The 19,905-nt window shown below is 30.8% G+C and overlaps 5 protein-coding genes across 5 annotated transcripts in view; 1 reads left to right on the forward strand and 4 right to left on the reverse strand.

The window, feature by feature from the left end:
• Window positions 1-19,905, forward strand: part of Phf5a (PHD finger protein 5a) — a 164,722-nt gene that overhangs the window by 53,555 nt on the left and 91,262 nt on the right. The window lies entirely within an intron of this gene.
• LOC145315185 (uncharacterized) lies at window positions 1,225-3,917 on the reverse strand. The gene is made up of 5 exons (XM_080155227.1): window positions 3,875-3,917; window positions 3,527-3,608; window positions 2,889-3,002; window positions 2,266-2,361; window positions 1,225-1,317 (listed from the first exon to the last, which is right to left on the reverse strand). Exons 1-5 carry the CDS (start codon window positions 3,903-3,905, stop codon window positions 1,275-1,277), a joined length of 366 nt encoding a protein of 121 aa, XP_080011353.1. The 5' UTR covers window positions 3,906-3,917; the 3' UTR covers window positions 1,225-1,274.
• On the reverse strand, window positions 3,932-5,573 carry LOC145314823 (uncharacterized). Its single transcript, XM_080154904.1, has 5 exons — window positions 5,517-5,573; window positions 5,084-5,180; window positions 4,680-4,741; window positions 4,416-4,508; window positions 3,932-4,085 (listed from the first exon to the last, which is right to left on the reverse strand). Exons 1-5 carry the CDS (start codon window positions 5,567-5,569, stop codon window positions 3,932-3,934), a joined length of 459 nt encoding a protein of 152 aa, XP_080011030.1. The 5' UTR covers window positions 5,570-5,573.
• On the reverse strand, window positions 5,696-7,768 carry LOC145315186 (uncharacterized). Its single transcript, XM_080155228.1, has 6 exons — window positions 7,663-7,768; window positions 7,100-7,198; window positions 6,644-6,688; window positions 6,517-6,558; window positions 6,341-6,386; window positions 5,696-5,880 (listed from the first exon to the last, which is right to left on the reverse strand). Exons 1-6 carry the CDS (start codon window positions 7,674-7,676, stop codon window positions 5,749-5,751), a joined length of 378 nt encoding a protein of 125 aa, XP_080011354.1. The 5' UTR covers window positions 7,677-7,768; the 3' UTR covers window positions 5,696-5,748.
• Window positions 8,330-16,981, reverse strand: LOC145314824 (uncharacterized). Its single transcript, XM_080154905.1, has 14 exons — window positions 16,886-16,981; window positions 16,135-16,459; window positions 15,941-15,983; window positions 15,794-15,839; window positions 15,475-15,609; window positions 15,177-15,274; window positions 14,207-14,336; window positions 13,635-13,742; window positions 13,211-13,296; window positions 12,285-12,342; window positions 11,659-11,726; window positions 9,695-9,746; window positions 9,006-9,070; window positions 8,330-8,446 (listed from the first exon to the last, which is right to left on the reverse strand). Exons 1-14 carry the CDS (start codon window positions 16,926-16,928, stop codon window positions 8,330-8,332), a joined length of 1,374 nt encoding a protein of 457 aa, XP_080011031.1. The 5' UTR covers window positions 16,929-16,981.

Raw genomic sequence — 19,905 nt, forward strand, 5'->3', positions numbered from 1 at the left:
CACCAAAGGTAAGGGGAAACATGTAAAATATAAAAATAACCAAAAATCTGCTAAATGACAGTCGAACGCCATGGATGTTTTATAGTTGGTTATGCTCCTTGATTATAGGAATGTTGTCAAAAAGCTGCCATCTATCTTTTATAGATGATCACCAGTTAAAGAAATTATTAGTCATAATTGGGAATTATGGTATGATTAATTAAATAATAAGTTTATAATTTGCGCGAAGCGCCAAAATTTTTTTGGTTATTCTTGATCTTTTGGAAACATTGGGACAGTTTTGCTTTATGGAGAGGGGAGGGGGCAAAAAGGAGCATTTTTGTTCACCAGGGGGGGGGGGCAAAAAGAACACTTATCAACATTTTTTGGGGGGCAGGGGGGGCGTTGGCTAGGGGGGGGGCAGGGGGGGCGTTTTGGTCGCTGGGGGGGGGGGGGGGCGATTGCCCAAAGTGCCCCCTTCGGTTCGCACGCCACTGATGTTCACATTTCTAGGACTTTATTATGGAGATGCTTCGCTAAATTAACTAATGTACTTTGTTGTCATAAAAATCAGTATTCCAAAAATTAAATGAATAAGAAATTATAGAGTTGCTAAATCGTACCGAACAATTAAAGAAATCACAATGATATGTAAAAATTTAATAGGACAACTCTAACATGCCCAATTCAATGAATAATTGTTACGGACGGACTGACCGACCCTAATTTTAGAAAAGCATCACTTTCCAAATTGCTAACATTGTAACAAAGTGTTATTTTAAAACGTGCGGACTTTCTGATGTTTATTGGAGTTCAGCTATGTTATTTTTATCAAATTGACATAGAATAATCATCCAAAACTTGAAACCAATAGGACAATTCTACCATGCCTAAATTTTTCAAAAGAGCTAACCGTTACAGACGGACGTACCTATCCAAATTATAGAAAAGCTTCACTTAAAAATTAGTTCAAAAGGTACACTAATTCAAATGGAACATATCACTGAAAAGTTTAACAATGAACTAAACTATCCATCAACCATACGACTCTCTGTTTGTACACCAACTGAAATGCCGGGAACCAAAACCAGTTTTTGTCCGTACAAAATAAAAACAGAAAATATCAGTGACAAAATTTACAGATAACTCTTTTTGAGATTTTTATTATTTCCAAAAAAAATATATATATTTTATAAATATGAAAATTTAAACCAATCGATAAATATTTATTACACATTTATTTGACAATAAATAGATTTTAACAAATATTCAAATCTGATATATTATTTTGGCACTTAAACAGAAATATATCGTGTAAAAATACAGGAACAAGGTAACCTAAAATAAAAATTAGTAATAAGCTAAGAAGAAAAGAATGAATAAAAAAATAAAAAAATTGTATTACTAGCGGCTACGCCCCTAATCGAAGTGGCTATAGAAAATAGATTAAAACCATAACAAGATTTAAATCTGGAAATAAAGAAAACTAAACTATCACAGGGCCTATGTGAAATTTACAATAGAGAACCCAATCGGTTCTCTAGTTATTTATCGATCTAAATCTTTAGACAAACAAAATCTTATTTCAATATAATAGGATATTGACATGGACAATTATGTACATAAGAAGCGTAGCAATAACACACTTAATGCACTTTTAACAATTTTCACAGAGAGTTAAGATTTTTTGCAAATATTGTCAATATATTATTGAATTTAATATGTACATATATATTTTTTTATATTTATAGCCAACTTACTTAATGATGCAATCTTTCTAAAATTATTTTTGAAAAAAGTAATATTATTTGATAATTGGCTTAGATGCAAACGCACATACTTTAGGGTTACAGAGCAGCTTCGCTACTTAAAATAATTCGAAGAAGGAACAAAAATTAGGGAAAACTTACCTATCATAACGAAAGGAGCATTTTTAGTAGCGAAGCTACTCTATAATTCACCCTGTCTGTCCGTCATGGGGGTAAATACAATGTTCTCGGTTGCTATTCAAAATAGATGATTGTTTTTTCAAAGATTCCTTGTTTCAATGAGCATCAACTGTACTATTCAGTTTGTCCGTCAGTCTGTCAGTCATGCATGAAAAGACATTAAAAATATTTTATATCATTATATCAGAATTTCAGAAAGGTTTCGTGATTTCTATGAATTATTGCATATTTATCAACTGAACTTCTTAACTATAATTTATTTTGTCTGTTTGTCCTTCTAACATTTTTTAGTAATTCGCTACTTATGGATGAAGTCTTCCTTGTTCAATGCTAAAACCTGATAGCTAGTTGAATGATGACATAGATTGCAGGATAGAAAGCACAGTACAGCTGAGATGTTACAAGAAAAGGAGCCCCGAAATTTACTTCATCACTTAACATAAAATTATTATCAGAAATAAATATTTTTTTAAAGATAAAATCATATAAAGACTATTTAAGCCAGCTATACATTTTTGATGGGTTTCTGAGGTTATTTTTTTGGGTGGGGGGTAATATTCCCTTTTCCCTCCCTTTCCTCCAAGTCACGTCCTCTCCGAGCTACCAAATACCGGGAATGCTAAGAATACCATTATATCATACAAGAACGTCCAAAGTGCCTACATCCCCAATCATTACAAACTTTAAATATCAAATTTTTATGGGGGCCATGGTAAAATATATTTCAAAACTTTTGAGGGGTGCACATAGCTGCTCTAAACTTTTGGGGTAAGATTTTAATGTGGAACAGGGTAAAATATTTCTAAAACTTGATTTGGGGGTGCCTACAGCTTTAAATTTGTTTGGGGGGTTAATTATCGTTTTACCATCCCACCTTCATATCTTTGATGTTATGTACCTGGTACTAAACATAATACTACCAAGTATTATGATAGGAATACTAAGAATACTAACTACTACCTTGTACTATACATAATACTACCAAGTACTATGATAGGAATACTGAGAATAATACTGAAGATGGGAGAGACCATGAGATATCTACCAGAAAGCTCGTGAATGCTCAGATTCTCACTAAATTAAATTATATTTGTATCATTTTTAAAATCGAAGCTTTCTTAAAATAAGGATCGGTCCGTACTTACGTTCGGCCGTAACGGTTACCTCTTTTTGTTTATTTATACATGTTAGAATCTAACTGTCGATTTTAAATTTTGCATAATGATTTTTTTTAACAATTAGGTACGATTTAGAAAGCGTAGAAACTCAATTTACATTTACATTCTGCTTAGTCAGTTCTGACACTCTAAAAGTGTTAATGTAAGTTTGTCCTACCTTTTCAGAGCTTCGCTTTTATAAATGTTGTTATCCTTGTTAGCATTTCATCATCATCATTATTGGTAAATTTCATCCTTGTTAGTTGCAGGGACACTCTATAATAAGGTGTTACCCGTACATCCGTCTGCTTGTCTGTCTCTAGAGTCCCTTATGCAAATTACCTGCACCTTTTTTGTCTCTTGACGTATATTTCTATGGTAGATTAATGTTCTTGTATGATAATTTTGGATATAACTTTCCTTGCAAAATTCCTTTTTTACCTTTTCTTTGCGAAAAAAGTTCGCTTCTTTGATTTTTCGTCTTTGGCTGGCACATTTTGTAGGGTCCAATACATTTCTAGGTCTAAATTGTAAATACAAAAGTATATGTATGTTTATGCAAAAGCATTTGGAGGTGGAAGTAGCCTCCCCTAAACAGTTATATACCTTTCCTTGTACTATAAGAAGCTTTTATGGCAGACCAACGGTTAGCGAGATCTTAAGCTACAGACAGACAGACATCCTTGTACTCATATATAATAATGATACTTATGTGTTTATATCTTAAAATGAAAGAATAATAACTACTTTGATAAATGAACCTTATATATTTGCAATAAACAACTTTACCTTTGCTTATACTGCTATTAGACAGAACCATAGATGCTTTGTCAATTCTAAAATAAATTAATAATTATAAATCTTTAAACAAATTTCTTTCATAGATATCTTATCAATTTTCACAGAATTTTCATTTTTAAAATTTATATGCTTTGTGCTATACCTGTTGCAATCAAGGCTATCCTTTACTTTTTCTTTGGGTTTTTCATGCAGAGGAGACCTAGAATCATATAATAATTATGATCATAATTTTCTATAAATTAAATTATACTGCGCCTGCTTATGAAGTAACCAATTTGTTACGACTTTTTGATATAGTAATATTTGAAGAAGTGTAAAAGTATAAACTCAGTGTCAGTGATTCAGCATATTAATTTCATTTGAAATTGCTGAAAATATGAATATTTTTGTTGCGTAAAACTTGTTTTGTGTTGTAACTAAAGAGAAGTGGGTAAGAAGAAGGGAAAAGAAGAATGTGGGGGAAATTTTCACTTAGAATTGATTGTTAGAATCCGGTTCCCTTGTCCATAGATAGAGTTCTTTATTATACCTAATTTGAAATGAAACAGATGACTGATTTGATAATAGACCAGTTTGTGAGTCTTGTCTTGCCAATTTTAGCTTCCTATTTTCACTTGGAGGTCTAAATAATAGAGTTGAATGTTATAGAATGAACCTTTTTAATCAGTTCTAGCATAAGTTAAAATTACAGTCAACATAAATAAATAAGATAGAAAACAATAATTGTTAGATATAATTTGCTATTTCATGAAAAAGTGTTAGTAAAAAATTGTTCTTGATTGAATACTTTTACCTGAAACTGGTATTTTGCAGAATACTTCTTCTTATTCTTGAGGCAGGGGCGGATTTTTCTCTCTACAAAATATCACATTGATTAAAGAGGTAAGATGTCTGTTTGACTGAAGCAAGAAAAGGGGCTCCACAGATTATGACGTCATACGATAGAATAGCCGATGAGAGGCCAGTATACACCAATGGTAAAATTTATGCTGGCCTCTGGTTATTCTATCGAATGACGTCTTAATCTGTGGAACCACTTTTTCTTGCTTCCTGTTTGACCGTCTGTTTGACTGTATGCTTGACTGTCTGCTTGACTGTCTGTTTGACTGTCTGTTTGACTGCCTACATAACTGTCTGTGTTTGAATTTGCACAGTATTTCATTATGTCTGTGAGAAGGGGAATCTGACGGTCTTTACCTGATAGCTGACAACAGGCTGATCTTGGAAGTGAACTTGTTTCAAAGATTTACTTCTTCTCAGTGTAGGTCTGCTGGTATCACCTCCAACTTTATGACTATAAAGGAAGGTTTACAGTAGCATACGGTAAAGGTGTAAGGGGTGTTCGCACCTCATAATATATGAAATTAAGTGATGTTCTAACTTAATGAAAATTTTGTGAAATTTTTTTGTTGCTTATTTTACATAGTTATAAAATCCGCTAATATCCATTAGCTTTTTTTATTCACAGTGAAATGTTAGTAGACCTTGCATTTTTAAGGCCTTTTTATGTTCAAAAAGAAAATAATCTAAGATAAATTTAGGTAAAATATAGGACATATAGCCTTGTTATAGATCGGCACAAAAATATCGTCCATCCACGATTAATGAAAACAAGGGAAGCAAAAAATACCTGAAGACCAAGTCAAATATTCGACCCTGAAACTCTTTCTTAGGGGAATCCATTTGAGTTTCTGAAGTACGAGCAAGGAATTTAATTATATTCATTTGAGTAGCAACTCTATATATCTTATCTATTGGTATGTCCATCATTACTGCATCTGTGACGTCATCATTTTTCCCCTCTGCACACTGCTCTATTCATCCCACGATTATATGTTTAATTACAATATGTAAAAGATTTATTAAATTCCTCTTTTGCCATATTCAGGAGAGTCATTATTATTTGTTGGCTGATTACAGAATATTCTTCCATTTCTTTCATCCACTATCTCCATGGTGTGACCACTCCAACTTTGCATTATATCTGATGACGCCTATATTAAGGTGAATATGTTGGCGGTTTTTAAAAGCGAAGCTTTTCTAAAATTAGGGGGTTTATAATATCTTATCGTAAATTTAGGTATGTTAGAAATTTCCCATCGATGTTAAACTTTTACTTATGATTAATAATTAAGTACAATTTAGTAAACTTAGCAACTCTATAGTCGTTACCAGAAAGTATGTAGGTCCATTTAAAACAGCCTGATTTTAAACTTTTTCGACTACAAGTGCATTAATGTTCGTTTGTCCTCCCGTCTGATTAAAGAGCTTTTATGGATGTTGTAATATTGTTTGTACAACACTACTGTAATTAAGAGATTGATGAAAAAAGCAGTTTATAATACATTTGCACAAACAAGTTTATTTATCCTTACAATAAAGTAATAAGGATGTGTGTTTGTCTGTCTGCCTGTTCTGTTGATTGAAACTCTGAAAAAGTATTCTTAAACAAACCTGTGTGTCTAAGGAGATGTTTGAGTCAAAATGGCCGGGATATATCCTACAAAGCATACAATTAAGAATCAAGCAAAGATTTAGGAGTTTTTAAAAAAGGAAGGATTAAAAGTGTTTATGCTACCAAGAATAGACAATTTAATTAATTTAAAAATGATAGCAACAATAAATTTTACCAATAATCATCTTGCAAATCAAAGCTGTATGTAGAATTGGATCTATAAATAATAATTATAAATGTAAATACATTTTTTCAAAAGTAATTTCAAATCAAAATTAAAATATTCTCTTTTTTTGTTTAACCTGTCTAAATTTATTTGTTGTTTCTTATTTGCATTTTGTCCATTCCTAAAAAGAATCAAAGTTATGCAATTATAAAAGGACATTAAAATTACGTTTTATTGAAAAATATAAGGAAACTTTTAGTGTTTTTAAGTGCATTTTTTCAAGGATGATTTCTTGGGAGATTTGTTTCCAAAATAGTTATAAATCTCCCAAGGACCTATGCGAAGCTACATTGTACATCAGGTTAATTCAAAAGGTAATAGTTCATCCTAAGGAAAACTATTAGGCATTTCACACTGAGGTAATTTTAGGTACTTTAATTTCATTGTAAATAAACTAGCTGTAATTACAATCAAGATTGAAAAAAAAACATATCTAATAAGAAAACTAGCGTTAGGATTAGAGAAAAAAGTAAATTTCTTCAGTTTTCCTTTCCCCATGACAGTTTTTGTATCCCTAATAATATAAAGTTACCTATAGCTTGGAGTAGGAGAAAACTGTTCTACCCCAACCAATTTAAACAGAGACAACAGTCTAATAATGCAACTTCTTTTGTAAACTGTAATGTCTCTACTGGAAAACAAGAAGGATTATATTCAACTGAAGCAAAGTTGAAATAAATGAGAATAATTGTGTAAATACATGATAGAGGATGGTATGTCCATTAAAGCGAAGCTTAACAAACCATACAATGAAAAAAAACCATTAACAAATACATACAGTTATTACAGAATAACACCTTTTCTGATATTCAACAAAATTTTAAGTCTGTACCTTATGGCGTATTTATTACAATAATTTGAATATTATTCCATTAGAAGTCTACATGACTGATATCGTGTAAAATAATAGTTATCTATCGTATTATAGACTGCTTTTTGTTGGCATTTAAATTAAATGTTATTAGATTAAAACCAGTTTTGTTTGCCCAAGGGGTAAAATTGTCTGTAATTCGATGTTATATTTCTTTTAGTAGGGCTGTTCTAATCCTCTGGATATTAATCAGCTTCGAAGCAATACTGGGAAAAAAATGTTACCTGGGAGAATGCATACAAGGCTGCTCTATTGAAGTTGTAAAGATGTTGCACTGTTTTTAAAAAATACATTTATAATCTGTTTTTCATGATTTTAATTATAACCTTTTCTCAGCTAATATTTGAAGTCATAAGCATAACTTTAATATTTCTCCATGTAAGAAATTATGATTAGAAAAAATGTATATTGTATCAAATTACTGAAATTAAAACAATTTAGGCTTTTAATTTAATTTGCTTCTGTCATGAAGTTAAAAATATTTTATCTCATTATCTATAAGTTTCAGACAGACGATCAGTCAATATCTTATTATGGAGTAACTTTGCAAATAAAAATATATCTATAATCTATACTATCTTTTTTAAAATCGGTCTAAAATCTCATTATGTTAAGTGCTTTTCTTTAGTCAAAACACCATTAATTAAACATAATATATGTTTCTCAGTTTTCCACATTATTTAAAACTTGCAGAGTAGTTTTGCTGTAAATCTTGCTAATCATTAAACAAATTAAGTTGTTCCTTTTAGGAAAGCTTCACATATCATTGGTTTTTGCTATTCTATTTTAAAACCTTAGTCTTTGGTGTTTTTAGGCTTTTATTTCTAAGTCTTAGATGATTTTCTGCCACTCATTTCTATCCTAGATGCTATTGCTACCCCAATTATTCTTTTAAAAATCAAAATGTAAATTATGTTCCTTTGGACATCTAGCTTCTGGTGCGTTTGTCTTCCTTTGAAGCTTCTTAGGCATAGCTTTGATAAACCTGTTTCGCTGGATAGGCGTTACCTGAAATAGATTTAGCATATTTTCAAGTACAATTATATTCTTAATTAGTGCAGCTATCACTTGTACATGAGCTGATAAAAAGTATAGGGAACTGTTGTAATCCAATTCATTACTGCGGCCTCTTTAGTTTAAAAAAAAGTTTTAAAAGAGTTGTAGTTCCCTCCCCTAAATTAGTTATAAACCTTTCCAGGTCCTTTGGGAAGCTAAATAAATTGCAGAGGAGAACAATATAGGATCGTCAGTTAGAGAGATTCTTCGGTTCAGACAGAAACAGACAAATATCCAATTACTTTTATACAGTGTGTTTTTAGCGCATTTTTTTCATGTCACTTTTAGATGTTGACACCTAGGTTTTGAATTTTTGATTTTTCTGCACTTTTTTAATAAAAACTGAAATATTTTTTTGATGTTCTATAAATGGTTATAAAAAACGAAGAAAATAAGCCACTAATCATTAAATTCTGATAACTATAAGTGGGGTAAAATTGCTTTCAAAAAAGTTCTCATAAAAAAACACACTGTATAAGACATGTCTTAAGTAAATTAAAAGTAAACATACCCTGTTTTTTCTTAAAGTAGATAACACACAAAGTATAATTTGAACAACTGGTACTAGACAAGATCCTAAAAATTGTTTATTAAACTCAGAGTGAGGGAAGTATAGATGTAAGGAATAATTATGCATTTAAATATATAAATCAAATAAAATTTGAAATAATGCAGAATATATGACAAAAGCTCTTTAATCATACATATAAAGCCAGGCAATATAAATAGAATCCTATGGAAATATTCATCCCAACTATAAGGGCCAAGGAATTCCTTTAAATTTTTATACATCAATGCGTGTGCATTTTAAATAGCAGTAGAAGAAACTCGAAACATTTCATATTTATGATTAGGGGTAGACTAAGATTCGAAAATGTTATACTTTCCCCAGCAACTAACGAATACAAGAAGGCGTATAGAGCCAAGTATATATATTAAGGATTAACTTTCATAACTAGCGAAGCACAAAATTATCATATACGGGAATACAAACAAAAAGTTTTAAGGAGCATTTGTTAACTAATAAAGTAGATTCAATGGAGAGAAAAAAATCACGAAAGTAAATTTCATATAAGATTGCTTATTAGTATAGGAAATCTTCACAAAAAATTCTGTCGGCTATCATGAATCAGCTGAGAAAAACAAAGTAAGTTATAGAGTAACTTCGCTAATAAAGCTCAACTAAAAACAAAAATTAACCTAGAAGCAGAAAAATTCCAGGATACCACACGACTGCATTCTTTAAAAATTCCTGAAACATTTTAGAATGAGCAAACTTCAATACGATGCAATGTTCTCAGAACCGGTTCTAATCCTGCGGATAATACCCAGGGACAAGGGAAGGCTATTCTGGCAAACAATGCTTTAGAGTTGATTTCCAGTTTAAACTTGATGATGAGATAAAGCAACTTTTGGCAGAATTTGATAAGAAACTAAAGCATTAATTTAGCACTTTTTGCTTTGTTTACTAAAAGCCGTGCTAAAAGGATTGTCAGAGTTTATCTGCCCGTTCAGTTTAAAGATGTATGAGCAGAAATAATGCCTTTTTACAATTTTTAAGTATTTTATCTAAATCATAAACTACTCGTAAATTATATGTTAAATAGTGAATAAATATATTATAAATCCTAAAGAGTGAATAGCTGTAATACTTTGAAAAATATTTAAGATTGTTTAAATATTTATCTCATATACAAATTTAAATTCAAAAAAGGTTTTTACGACACCTAGCAATAAAATTCGGAACTACATAGCTATGTATTTTCACAATCATACATTTTACAATATTTGTTGTAGTTTAATTTTGCCTTTCTTAGCAACTTTGTATCTAATGGCTAAACACGTTGGAGGAAAGTGGCGAAATAGGAATCTAAAATAAAAAAGCTTCCCTGAAATCATGATTTAATAAGTACTGCAATAATCAAACCTAAAAACTTCTAATCTCCTCCGAATATTACAACTTACAAACTTTTTTAATCATTTAAAATATGGGTAATTTCCCCCAAAGTGCCTTGTAGAGAACAGAGTCCCCCCTTTCCCTACCATTAATGTAAAACAAAAACAAAAAACGATCAAAGGGGCGGCATGTTAGAATTGTCCTATTGTTTTAAAACTTTGCATGTGATTCCTGTAGTAGGGTGGTACAATTTAGAAAGCGTAGCAACTCTATAATCGTTACCAGAATGTCTGTATGTCCATTTTAAACATTATGTTGATTTTTTTTTACTTTTTAATAACAAATTTTTATGTGATCTAAATATCCTATTGATTTGGTATACTGATTTCTAGGACAACAAAGTACAATATTTTAAGCGAAGGAACTCTGTAATCAAATCCTAGAAATGTGAGTATGTCCATAAACATTATCCTGTAATAAGCAGTTTTTCAACAAATTTACTAACAATTTTGCTTCGTCTCTTATACATTTAAATTCTGATTATCCAGTTCTGACATTCTACAAGTGTTAATGTCCATTTGTCCTATCGTTTCAGAGCTTTGCTCCCATAGATGTTGTCATCCTTGTTTGATAAGTAATGAACAATGAATTTAATTTTGAGCTTTAGGCATAAGTTCGAATTTTTAATTTTTTTGTAAAGATCCAAGATGCTGTGAGTATTGGGTTGGATTTGTCCTATTTAATTTTTTATAGATTCATAAAGTGAGATATTATTTAGTTATTGAATCGTTTTGAAACTTTTGCCTTAACCTGCCTCAAGGGGTTAATCAAGGTGTTGATCAAAGTGCTTTTGATTAAAAAATTTTTAAAATATTTTTTTTTGTTTGTAAACAGTTACAAATATCTTAAAATAAGAAAAAAATGTAAAGATTTTAATTTCAGGAAGTATTTTAGAATATTTTTTAAATCTCCCTAATTCTAAATTCTTTAGTAAGAAATCTTTGTTTTGATTTAAGAAGCAGAACTTCAGAAGCTAACGAGGTTTGGTGATAGCTTATGATTTATACTATCTGAAATGAACAATAGTGCATTATAGAAATAGTTGCACCTTTCTTTTTGCTATATCAGCTGACGATTACCAGGGTAGGTTTCGTGATTTTCCAAGAATTGTTGAATAATTGTTGAAGAATTGTTGATGAGACGGACCCCCCCTGGATAATACCTAATCGGTTTCGAAGAATATCTAATCCTGAACTAATTTTTTAACCTGATTTGATACACCGGGAGTTGATTTAGATTTGCTGGAATACTGATATGGCTCTGATACTGTGTAATCTAAATTTTAATCCATTCAACAACTTTGCTTTTATAGTTTATTTAGTAGAGATAATATTTTTTTAACCTTTAGAGTTCATATAAAAATTGTAAAACAAAACAAATTTTGGGTTGTTTGCTTCATGAAATGTTTACAATAGTTATAGTAAAAGATATTTCAAATTGATTAGTAAAATCTCTTTTCTATATATATTTAATTTGTTTATTTTGATGATGACCTCTAATGGGCTTAGTGTCGCTTCTGGTTCTAAACCTCTCCACGCAACTTAAACATACTCCGATTCTTATAATTGGCGTGTAAAGCGTACATTTACCCGATAGACAACCATTGCAAATCCCTCATCTGGAAGTCCTAACTTTGAATGGTTATGGGTTGCGCCTGTTTATGGGCCAAGGCATTTCCCCTACTCTTCTTGTTGATATCAAGCACCTTACAAAGCAGCGGAATATTTCATTTCTAATGTCTCCAGTATGAAGCGTTGTGGCCCAGACTCAAACTCGACACCTCCCTGGCAACAAGCCGACACGTTATGCCGCGAATTAGTTTATTTATTTTACCTAGAGGTATAGCAATGATTAGACCAGCTAGGAACATCCACACCAAGACTACATATGACTGAAAATTAGATAATATAAGGATTACAATATGTATAAGTAGCAGAGCACTAAAATATCATAAAATGGACAAACTGACAAAGTTATAGAGGAGATGTTCAGTTGTCATAACAAAGAAAAGAAAGAGAGAGAATGTGCAAAAAATTAAAGAAAATTACGAAACCTTTAAAATATAAGGTTATGTATTTTGGAGCATTAGAGACAGACAGACGGACAAAACAATGTACAGACCAATGTGAATATTTTATAAGAATCTTTACTGACAATTTAATCTGTCCATCTTCAATAGCAGCCGATAGCAATAGCATTTCTATACAGACTGACTGACTGACAAACACTGTATGAAGAATAAAAGTAGAAAGTTTAAACTGTAAGACATTAATTGTAATATTCCAAAGTTAAGCCGGCAATTAATCAGTAATTGGGAAAGCTTTTGAACATGTTTAATTGCACTATTTACTGATTTATCTTACCTCTTTAAGTTGGTGTTTGATAACGTAGTAACAAATGCAAATATATACAAGATCCTTGACGGTCATACGAAAGGATAACTTACATTCACTATTAAAAAGATTTATCAGGTGCAGTTCACTGTAATATGCTCCTGGGATCAATTCATCAAAAATCTATGAACTCTAAAAGTTGCTGAACGTTTATTATTATGTCACAAAATTTAAGCGGACAAAAAGAATGTCTACAAATAATCTGGAATAGATAAATCGATAAAGCACAGTCGTCTCACAAAACACATAATAATTTAAAAGACCTGCTAGCAGCCTTTAAAGTTCATAATGTTTAGGAAATAATCGTTCCCAGGAGCATTTTACCGCGAATTGCAATAGATCCAAATAATTTAAGGTTATTTTTACCTTTACAATAGTGAGAATCTTTTTTCTGACTTGTTCTGCAAGTTTCTTGTAAGTGCACAAATACAAAATACTTAGAAGAATTTCACCTACCAAAAAATTTAATTAACAAAAATATATAAATCTTGATTTTCAGTCTTATTTGTAACTTCTGTAGGTCAATCTGTATATCTCTCCTTGTTTCTCTCTGAATACAGGGTATTGTTTAAGGACATTTCTAGGCCTTGATTATAGGATTGTACCTAATTGTTTTAGGAATAATTATTCATATAAAAAGTTGTTATCAAAAAAGTTTTTAAAATCAAAAATGTTCAAAATGGACTTTCCAAAATTACATGAATCCTCCTACAAAGTTTGAAATCGATAGAAAAATTTTAACATGTCTAAAAGACCGACCCGTTAAAGAAAACACTGCCCAAGACTTTACCTGTTGACCACCCAACCATCTGGAGGCTGAGGCTGAATATCCAGCACAGGCTGAGAGATTCTGGAGGCTTAGGATTCACCAGGAACCATATTATTGTGTGTGCATTTACTAAATATTAAATAAGAATGGGAATAGGATTAAAAACGGGCCTAATCCATTTAAATTATAAATAGATGCCAAAAACAAACAAAAAGACTAATATTCAATTGACCTACCATTATCATGAAGGTTTTGAATTGAATATTTATGTTATAGATTTTTATAGAATTATGTTTTTTACTGCAATAGATATAATAAATACGTGGATATTATGACAGGGTAATACTTATAGTAAATTTAGGTTGCTAACATAGACATCAATTAGTAGTCAGTTCGTTCATCCACTTGGAGGGAAGAGGATGGGGTAAAGGGATGTATGGTGATCAATTTTTTAGCAAGCTTTAGGTTTCACTTTGCTAAAGTACATGATAATCTGGTGTAAGATACAAAAACAAAAAAAATTATTTTTACTGCAAACAATATAAGACATAAGAATTTAGAACTCGCTTTGAGTGTCTGCATAAAGATCTTACCAATAGAAATGATAAGGTTAGAGGTGGTGATGTTAAGCTCGATAATCTTGATACCCGAGAAGAGACTGGTCTTGTTAAACTTCTTACTGGTTGTGATCACCAAGAGAATCAAGTTCAACATTGCCCCTAGCTGCAGTAAAATTAAATACATATTTAAGAAAAGATAAATAATCACGCAACTTTTCCTTTTAAAATAATATAAAGGTGCCACTAAATATGAGCGATTAATAGAATTGACATAGCATCTTTTTTGCATCATATTTGTTTTAATTAGACAGACCTTGTTTCATAGCCTTTTTGAAATTACTGGTAGAATTACTCAGAAAATGGTTCAACAATGCATTTAAGAACTAATTTACCCGATAAGACTGTATTTCATAATAAATAAATAAAATACAATAATAGTCCCTACAACATAACACTTTATACACATAATAGCAGTTGCGTCCTTAACATTTAGAAGCTTTGTAGCTTAGGGGATATGGAATTGAAGGAAAAATAATGAAATATGCTAAGACTTAAATATCCTATTATATAAAGTAGTAAGCATTTTTAGTCTGTCCCAAAGGATCTCGCCAACCGCTGAACCGATATTGTTCTCCTTTACAGTGAAGCTTCTTATAGGTCTTGGGAAGGTTTTAAACTATTTTTGGAGAGGGTGTCTTCACCCCCTTCCCCACAAAAAATATTTGTAGAACTCTTTTGAAACTGGGATGAGGTCGACTTTTCACTCTCCTACCAGTGCCCCTAGAGGCTTCTAGGAGGCGTAGCCGCTAGTATAAAAATAAAATAGCCTTAAACCTTATCTGGGACAAATGTGGGGCTTCCCTGAAATGAAGAACACAATTGGTTGAGTAGCTTTTAAAATCTTAAGCAACAGATAAAAAACCTTACTACTTTATATATTAAGATATAAAGAAACTATAATCTTTTGGACAATAATTAAAATATTTTTAATAAAAAATATTACCAAGAAAAGAACAGTAAGAACTATTGGAAAGGCACCATCACCAAATATAGAATCGTCAAATTCTATAGTAATACCATTTTCTTCAAATGTTAGTGAGCCTAAAATCATTCAGCAATTTGTTTTAAATATTAAAGACCTTGTGAAGTTTTTGTAAACTTTGAATAATATGTCTTGTGTAAGATATGCAAAATTATTGAAACTTAAGCCAGAATTGTTTCAATTAAACTCTACAGATATTTTTTTTATAACATCAATTCTGTCTATGTGCTGTGGGTCAAATGTGTAGTATTATTGTTACCTTTATCAGGAAGTGAATTTTCAATTATTGGCTGAGTAGTTGTACATTGTGTGCTCATTTCAAATGTATATGACAGCTTTTCTGGAAATGTGGTTGGAGTATCCGCCTGGTCATCCTTCCAAATCCAAGCTGGTTCTAATAATGTATTAATTGTAAAATATAATTTTTAATTTTTTTGAGAGTCCTTTCACAATGCCTATGGTCACAGACATTTAATCAACATATAAGATACATTATAAAGACAATGCCAGATGATTTAACCTTTATTACCAAAAATCTGGAAAAAAAACAGATTACATTTTTAAAAATTAGATTTAACCTGGATCCTCTATTGAATTTTCTTCAGATTGCCAAGTAATTCTAGCCTAATAGAATGAAGTAAATAAAAACTGATTTTAAAAAATCATTAAAAATCTAAGAAATTCAATGAAGAAAATATAATGTATTTTAATCTTTTAGAACTTACTGATAAATTGTCAGTATTTTCAGCAACAAATGAATGTTCCAGCCTAAAAATAAAGAATTTAAAGTAAATTATATAGTTTAAAAAAGATTTAGATTGTATAAAATGTCATATATATTAGGTGACTATAAAAGACTATGCAAAATGGATGCATACATACAGAATATACTGATTTGCAAAATATTTCAAGATCTTACCTTGAAGGTATGTCATCTATTGGTATTGGTGACATTCTATGCGATCTTAAATCTATGGGCAATGGTGTTGTTGCCCCTTTTGCAACACCATTTCCTAAATCCTTTAAATTTGTAGGTATGATTGTAGTTGCACCCCTTTCATGTGAGTCATCACAAACAAAGTCGTCCAGTGGTATGGGTGACATTCTGTGCAGCGCAAATGTAGTTGTCTCTTCATTATCACTCCAACTTGATTTTGAGAGTTGGTCATTAAGGTTTCGCGGGTCTGTAGTTGCACTTTCGTTTGTTGTTTTATTTTCTGATAGCTTGGGTAATTGTAACTTATCTAAAAATAAATGTATCAATGAAATACTGTATAGATGTATAATTCATACAAAAACCTGCCCTGAGTGGCAGAGACCCTTTTCGTCTGCTAGCAAATTGTTTTTTTTTGTCTTTTGTAGGGACTACTCTGTGTTTAAATTTCCGATGCTCTTTCAAACGGATTTCAAAAACCCAATACAAAATCGGGAAAAGTTCCTGCTCTGGAGAAGGAGTTACTTATAGCTAGCCGCCCCCTCTATTCTTTTACTTTAATACAGAGTCTTAGAAATTACTATATATAAACTTGGGACTTTCCAAAATTCTTTTTTGGTTAAATGGTTACATTTAATTGTTAACTTGCTACAGTAAAAATTATAAAATTCTAACTGAAGAACAGTTTACTTTAGTACCTGAAAGACCTAATTTTGACAAAATTACATCTACTTACCATTATCTTGGTCTGTATATGAATGTTTTAACTTTTCGAACATATTATTTTTTTATTTCTCTAATTTTTCACATATTAAACTATTTATTATCTATTAAAACAATAAAATCAAAAATAACATTTAAAACTTTTAAAAGTTATTTATAGCACCGTTTCATAAACAGCTTTCCGCGGATATTAAAATAGAAAACATAAAATTAAAACCAGTTTTGTTTGTAAAAAATATAAGATTAAAACCAGTTTGTTTGCCCCGAGGGGCTAAACCATTAATTTTATGGTTTTATTTTGATATTCGTGGAAAATGGTCTTTACATGATTTTTCAGTATGGCTGATAACCAGTTCTAATCCAGCGAATAATAGAATCGGTTTCGAAGCCATAAAAGATGAAAACTTATAAAACGATTTTTCCGCTCACATGTTAATTTATGAAATAACCAATTTGGACTTGGATAAAATTTTCTCTTCTGATATTTGTATAGAGACTTGTTGATCTTAAATCATGTTGAATATTAAGTCACCTCTTTATATGTATGTCCTCCTTCATAATTTAATACTCCTCTTAATCAATTCATCTCTCTTTAAATCATTTACTCAATCTCTCTCTCTCTCTCTCTCTCTCTTTCTCTCTCTCTCTCTCTCTCTCTCTCTCTCTCTCTCTCTCTCTCTCTCTCTCTCTCTCTCTCTCTCTCTCTCTCTCTCTCTCTTCTCTCTTTCTCTCTCTCTCATTGTCTTTCTATGTCGATCTCTCTTTCTTTCTCTCTGTCTGTCAAACATATAATCTTTTTTCTCCATCTCTCTTTTCTTTTTTTCTTTGTTTTTTTCTAACATTGTCCTTTTTAAGTTTTTCATCAAAAATATCTATTTTACGCTTCATCATATTTTTCTTTTATAATACATAATTTTTTTAACGTAAATTCTTCTATTTTATTTTTCTGCCTTCCTATCTCTTTTTATTACCTTCCACTATTGATTTTTCTATATTTTTTTTGTCTATTTTATTGTAATGTCTTTCTATCTGTTTTCTGTTTTCATATTCTTATATTAAGTATTCTACGCTTTTTTCTCTCTCCCTTTTTTCTCTCTCTCTCTCTCTCTCTCTGTCTTTCTAGAAAAAAATCTCCATATCTTTTTCCCTCTTTCTCTGTTTCTATGGTAATTAATCCGGTATATATTGTATGCTTCCATTATGGAATAAAACATTTAGAAATTTATATGCGTCTCCCAAATTACGATGACGGATTACATTTTCAAAATACCATTTTCTTTCTTATACAAATAGCACTTAACCCTTATACAATATACAGATGCATTAAACTTGTGTTCCTACCTTCAGAGGTTAATTTTACTTAACTTTTCCTAAACAACGAATACACGTTTTTTTGAAAGTACATTCTAATACAATACCATTGAAAAAAGAACAAAAATGTATAACAGAATACACGAAATGCGCAATGTAGATAAACTTATTGCAAATTTTGAAGTATAAACAACAATATTCGTAGATTCGTATTTGCATGACATTTAGATGAACTGAAATTTAATTTCCGAATGTGTAAACAGTTTCTTAGGTGTTTCATCATCCTATCTCAATATTTACTACTAGCTAAAAGACTTTAAAATTCCAAAAAATATCAAAATTTGAATGTATAAACGATTTATACATTATATATTAATTTTTTTTTTGGAAGTTTGAAGCTTTTTTAGCTAGTAGTAAATATTGAGATAGGAGTGAAACACTGAGGAAACTGTGTACACATTAGGAAATTAAATTTCAGTTCATCTGACATTTGTCCATAGGAAAAGTAAAAGATCTAGCCGGTCCATTCGAAGCTTCCAAAATTCCAAAAGGTGAATTTAGACTTAACTGTAATCATTACAATGAGTATAAAAATTAAAGTATTTAGGTTTCAGACAAAGCTTCCTTTAAAAAAAACATTAAAATAGAAACATTGATGATATAAATCCTGTTTGATTTTTTTATTCTCTTAGAATTAAGGCTTATATTTGTTTTTTTATTATTCTAGTTTAAAAGAGATGCAACGTTATGATTCGAAATGTTCGTCAGTCAGCAAATATTTAGGGGAAATATGATTTTCTCTATTGCTATTTAAGATAGGCAGCTGCGGTTTCTTTTAAAGATTTTCTATAGTTATGAACATCCAGTAGATAATTTACTTGGTCCGTTGGACTGTCAGTCATGCTACAAAACTTTATTCCTAATTTATGACATCTGTACTATTTTCATGGACTGAAGTAGCAAAGCAACTTTTTAAGTATAACAAGAGGGTATATACATTTCAAGTCAGATAATAATTAATTCCAAATAAAATAAAAATTAGGCCTTAACTTTTGTTATTAATTTTTATCCTATTTTTATTGGAAGCATAAGCTGAATTATAATCTTTGAATTTGGGGAAGGAATATTTTTATCTGCTATTGACATATCTTAAGAACATCCAATTCTTGTGTTAAAGAAATATCCTTTAACACAAGAATCTAAAACAATGATGTAAATCCCAAATGATGATACACAAAATTACCCCTTCTGTAGATTAAAATTGGGGGTAGAAACCTTTGAACATTAAATTAATGAATCAACAAGTCAAGATTCAAAGTCCAAAGTTGTTAAGCCAACGAATAAGAAAATGTTATCATAAAACTTTGGGGATTAGTGTAATAAGCAGCCCATTATCCCCTCTCTCTCTCTCTCTCTGTCTTTAACATCTTGATTAAGGGTATATGTCAAAGTAAATATCCGTCTAAAGTTCTTCTGTCCAAGGATGTTTACATACCCCCCCCCCCCTCCCCTCCACAAATATTCTATTTCCTTTCGTTCCTTCCTTAGTCGTCACTAAATACGCCCTTTTATCTCTCTTCCGTTATAAGAAGAGCAGTTATTCTTTAATCAGGCTATGTCTGTTTGTTTGTCATTTTGCCAATGTAAGTTTTATCATTGTCAATATCTTTCTTGTTTCTTGACGCTTTTTAAGGGTGAATAACTTTCTAAATATGAATTTCT

Source organism: Acartia tonsa, chromosome 3 (genome assembly GCF_053477335.1).
Source record: "Acartia tonsa isolate MP-2025a chromosome 3, ASM5347733v1, whole genome shotgun sequence".
NCBI lineage: Eukaryota > Metazoa > Arthropoda > Copepoda > Calanoida > Acartiidae > Acartia > Acartia tonsa.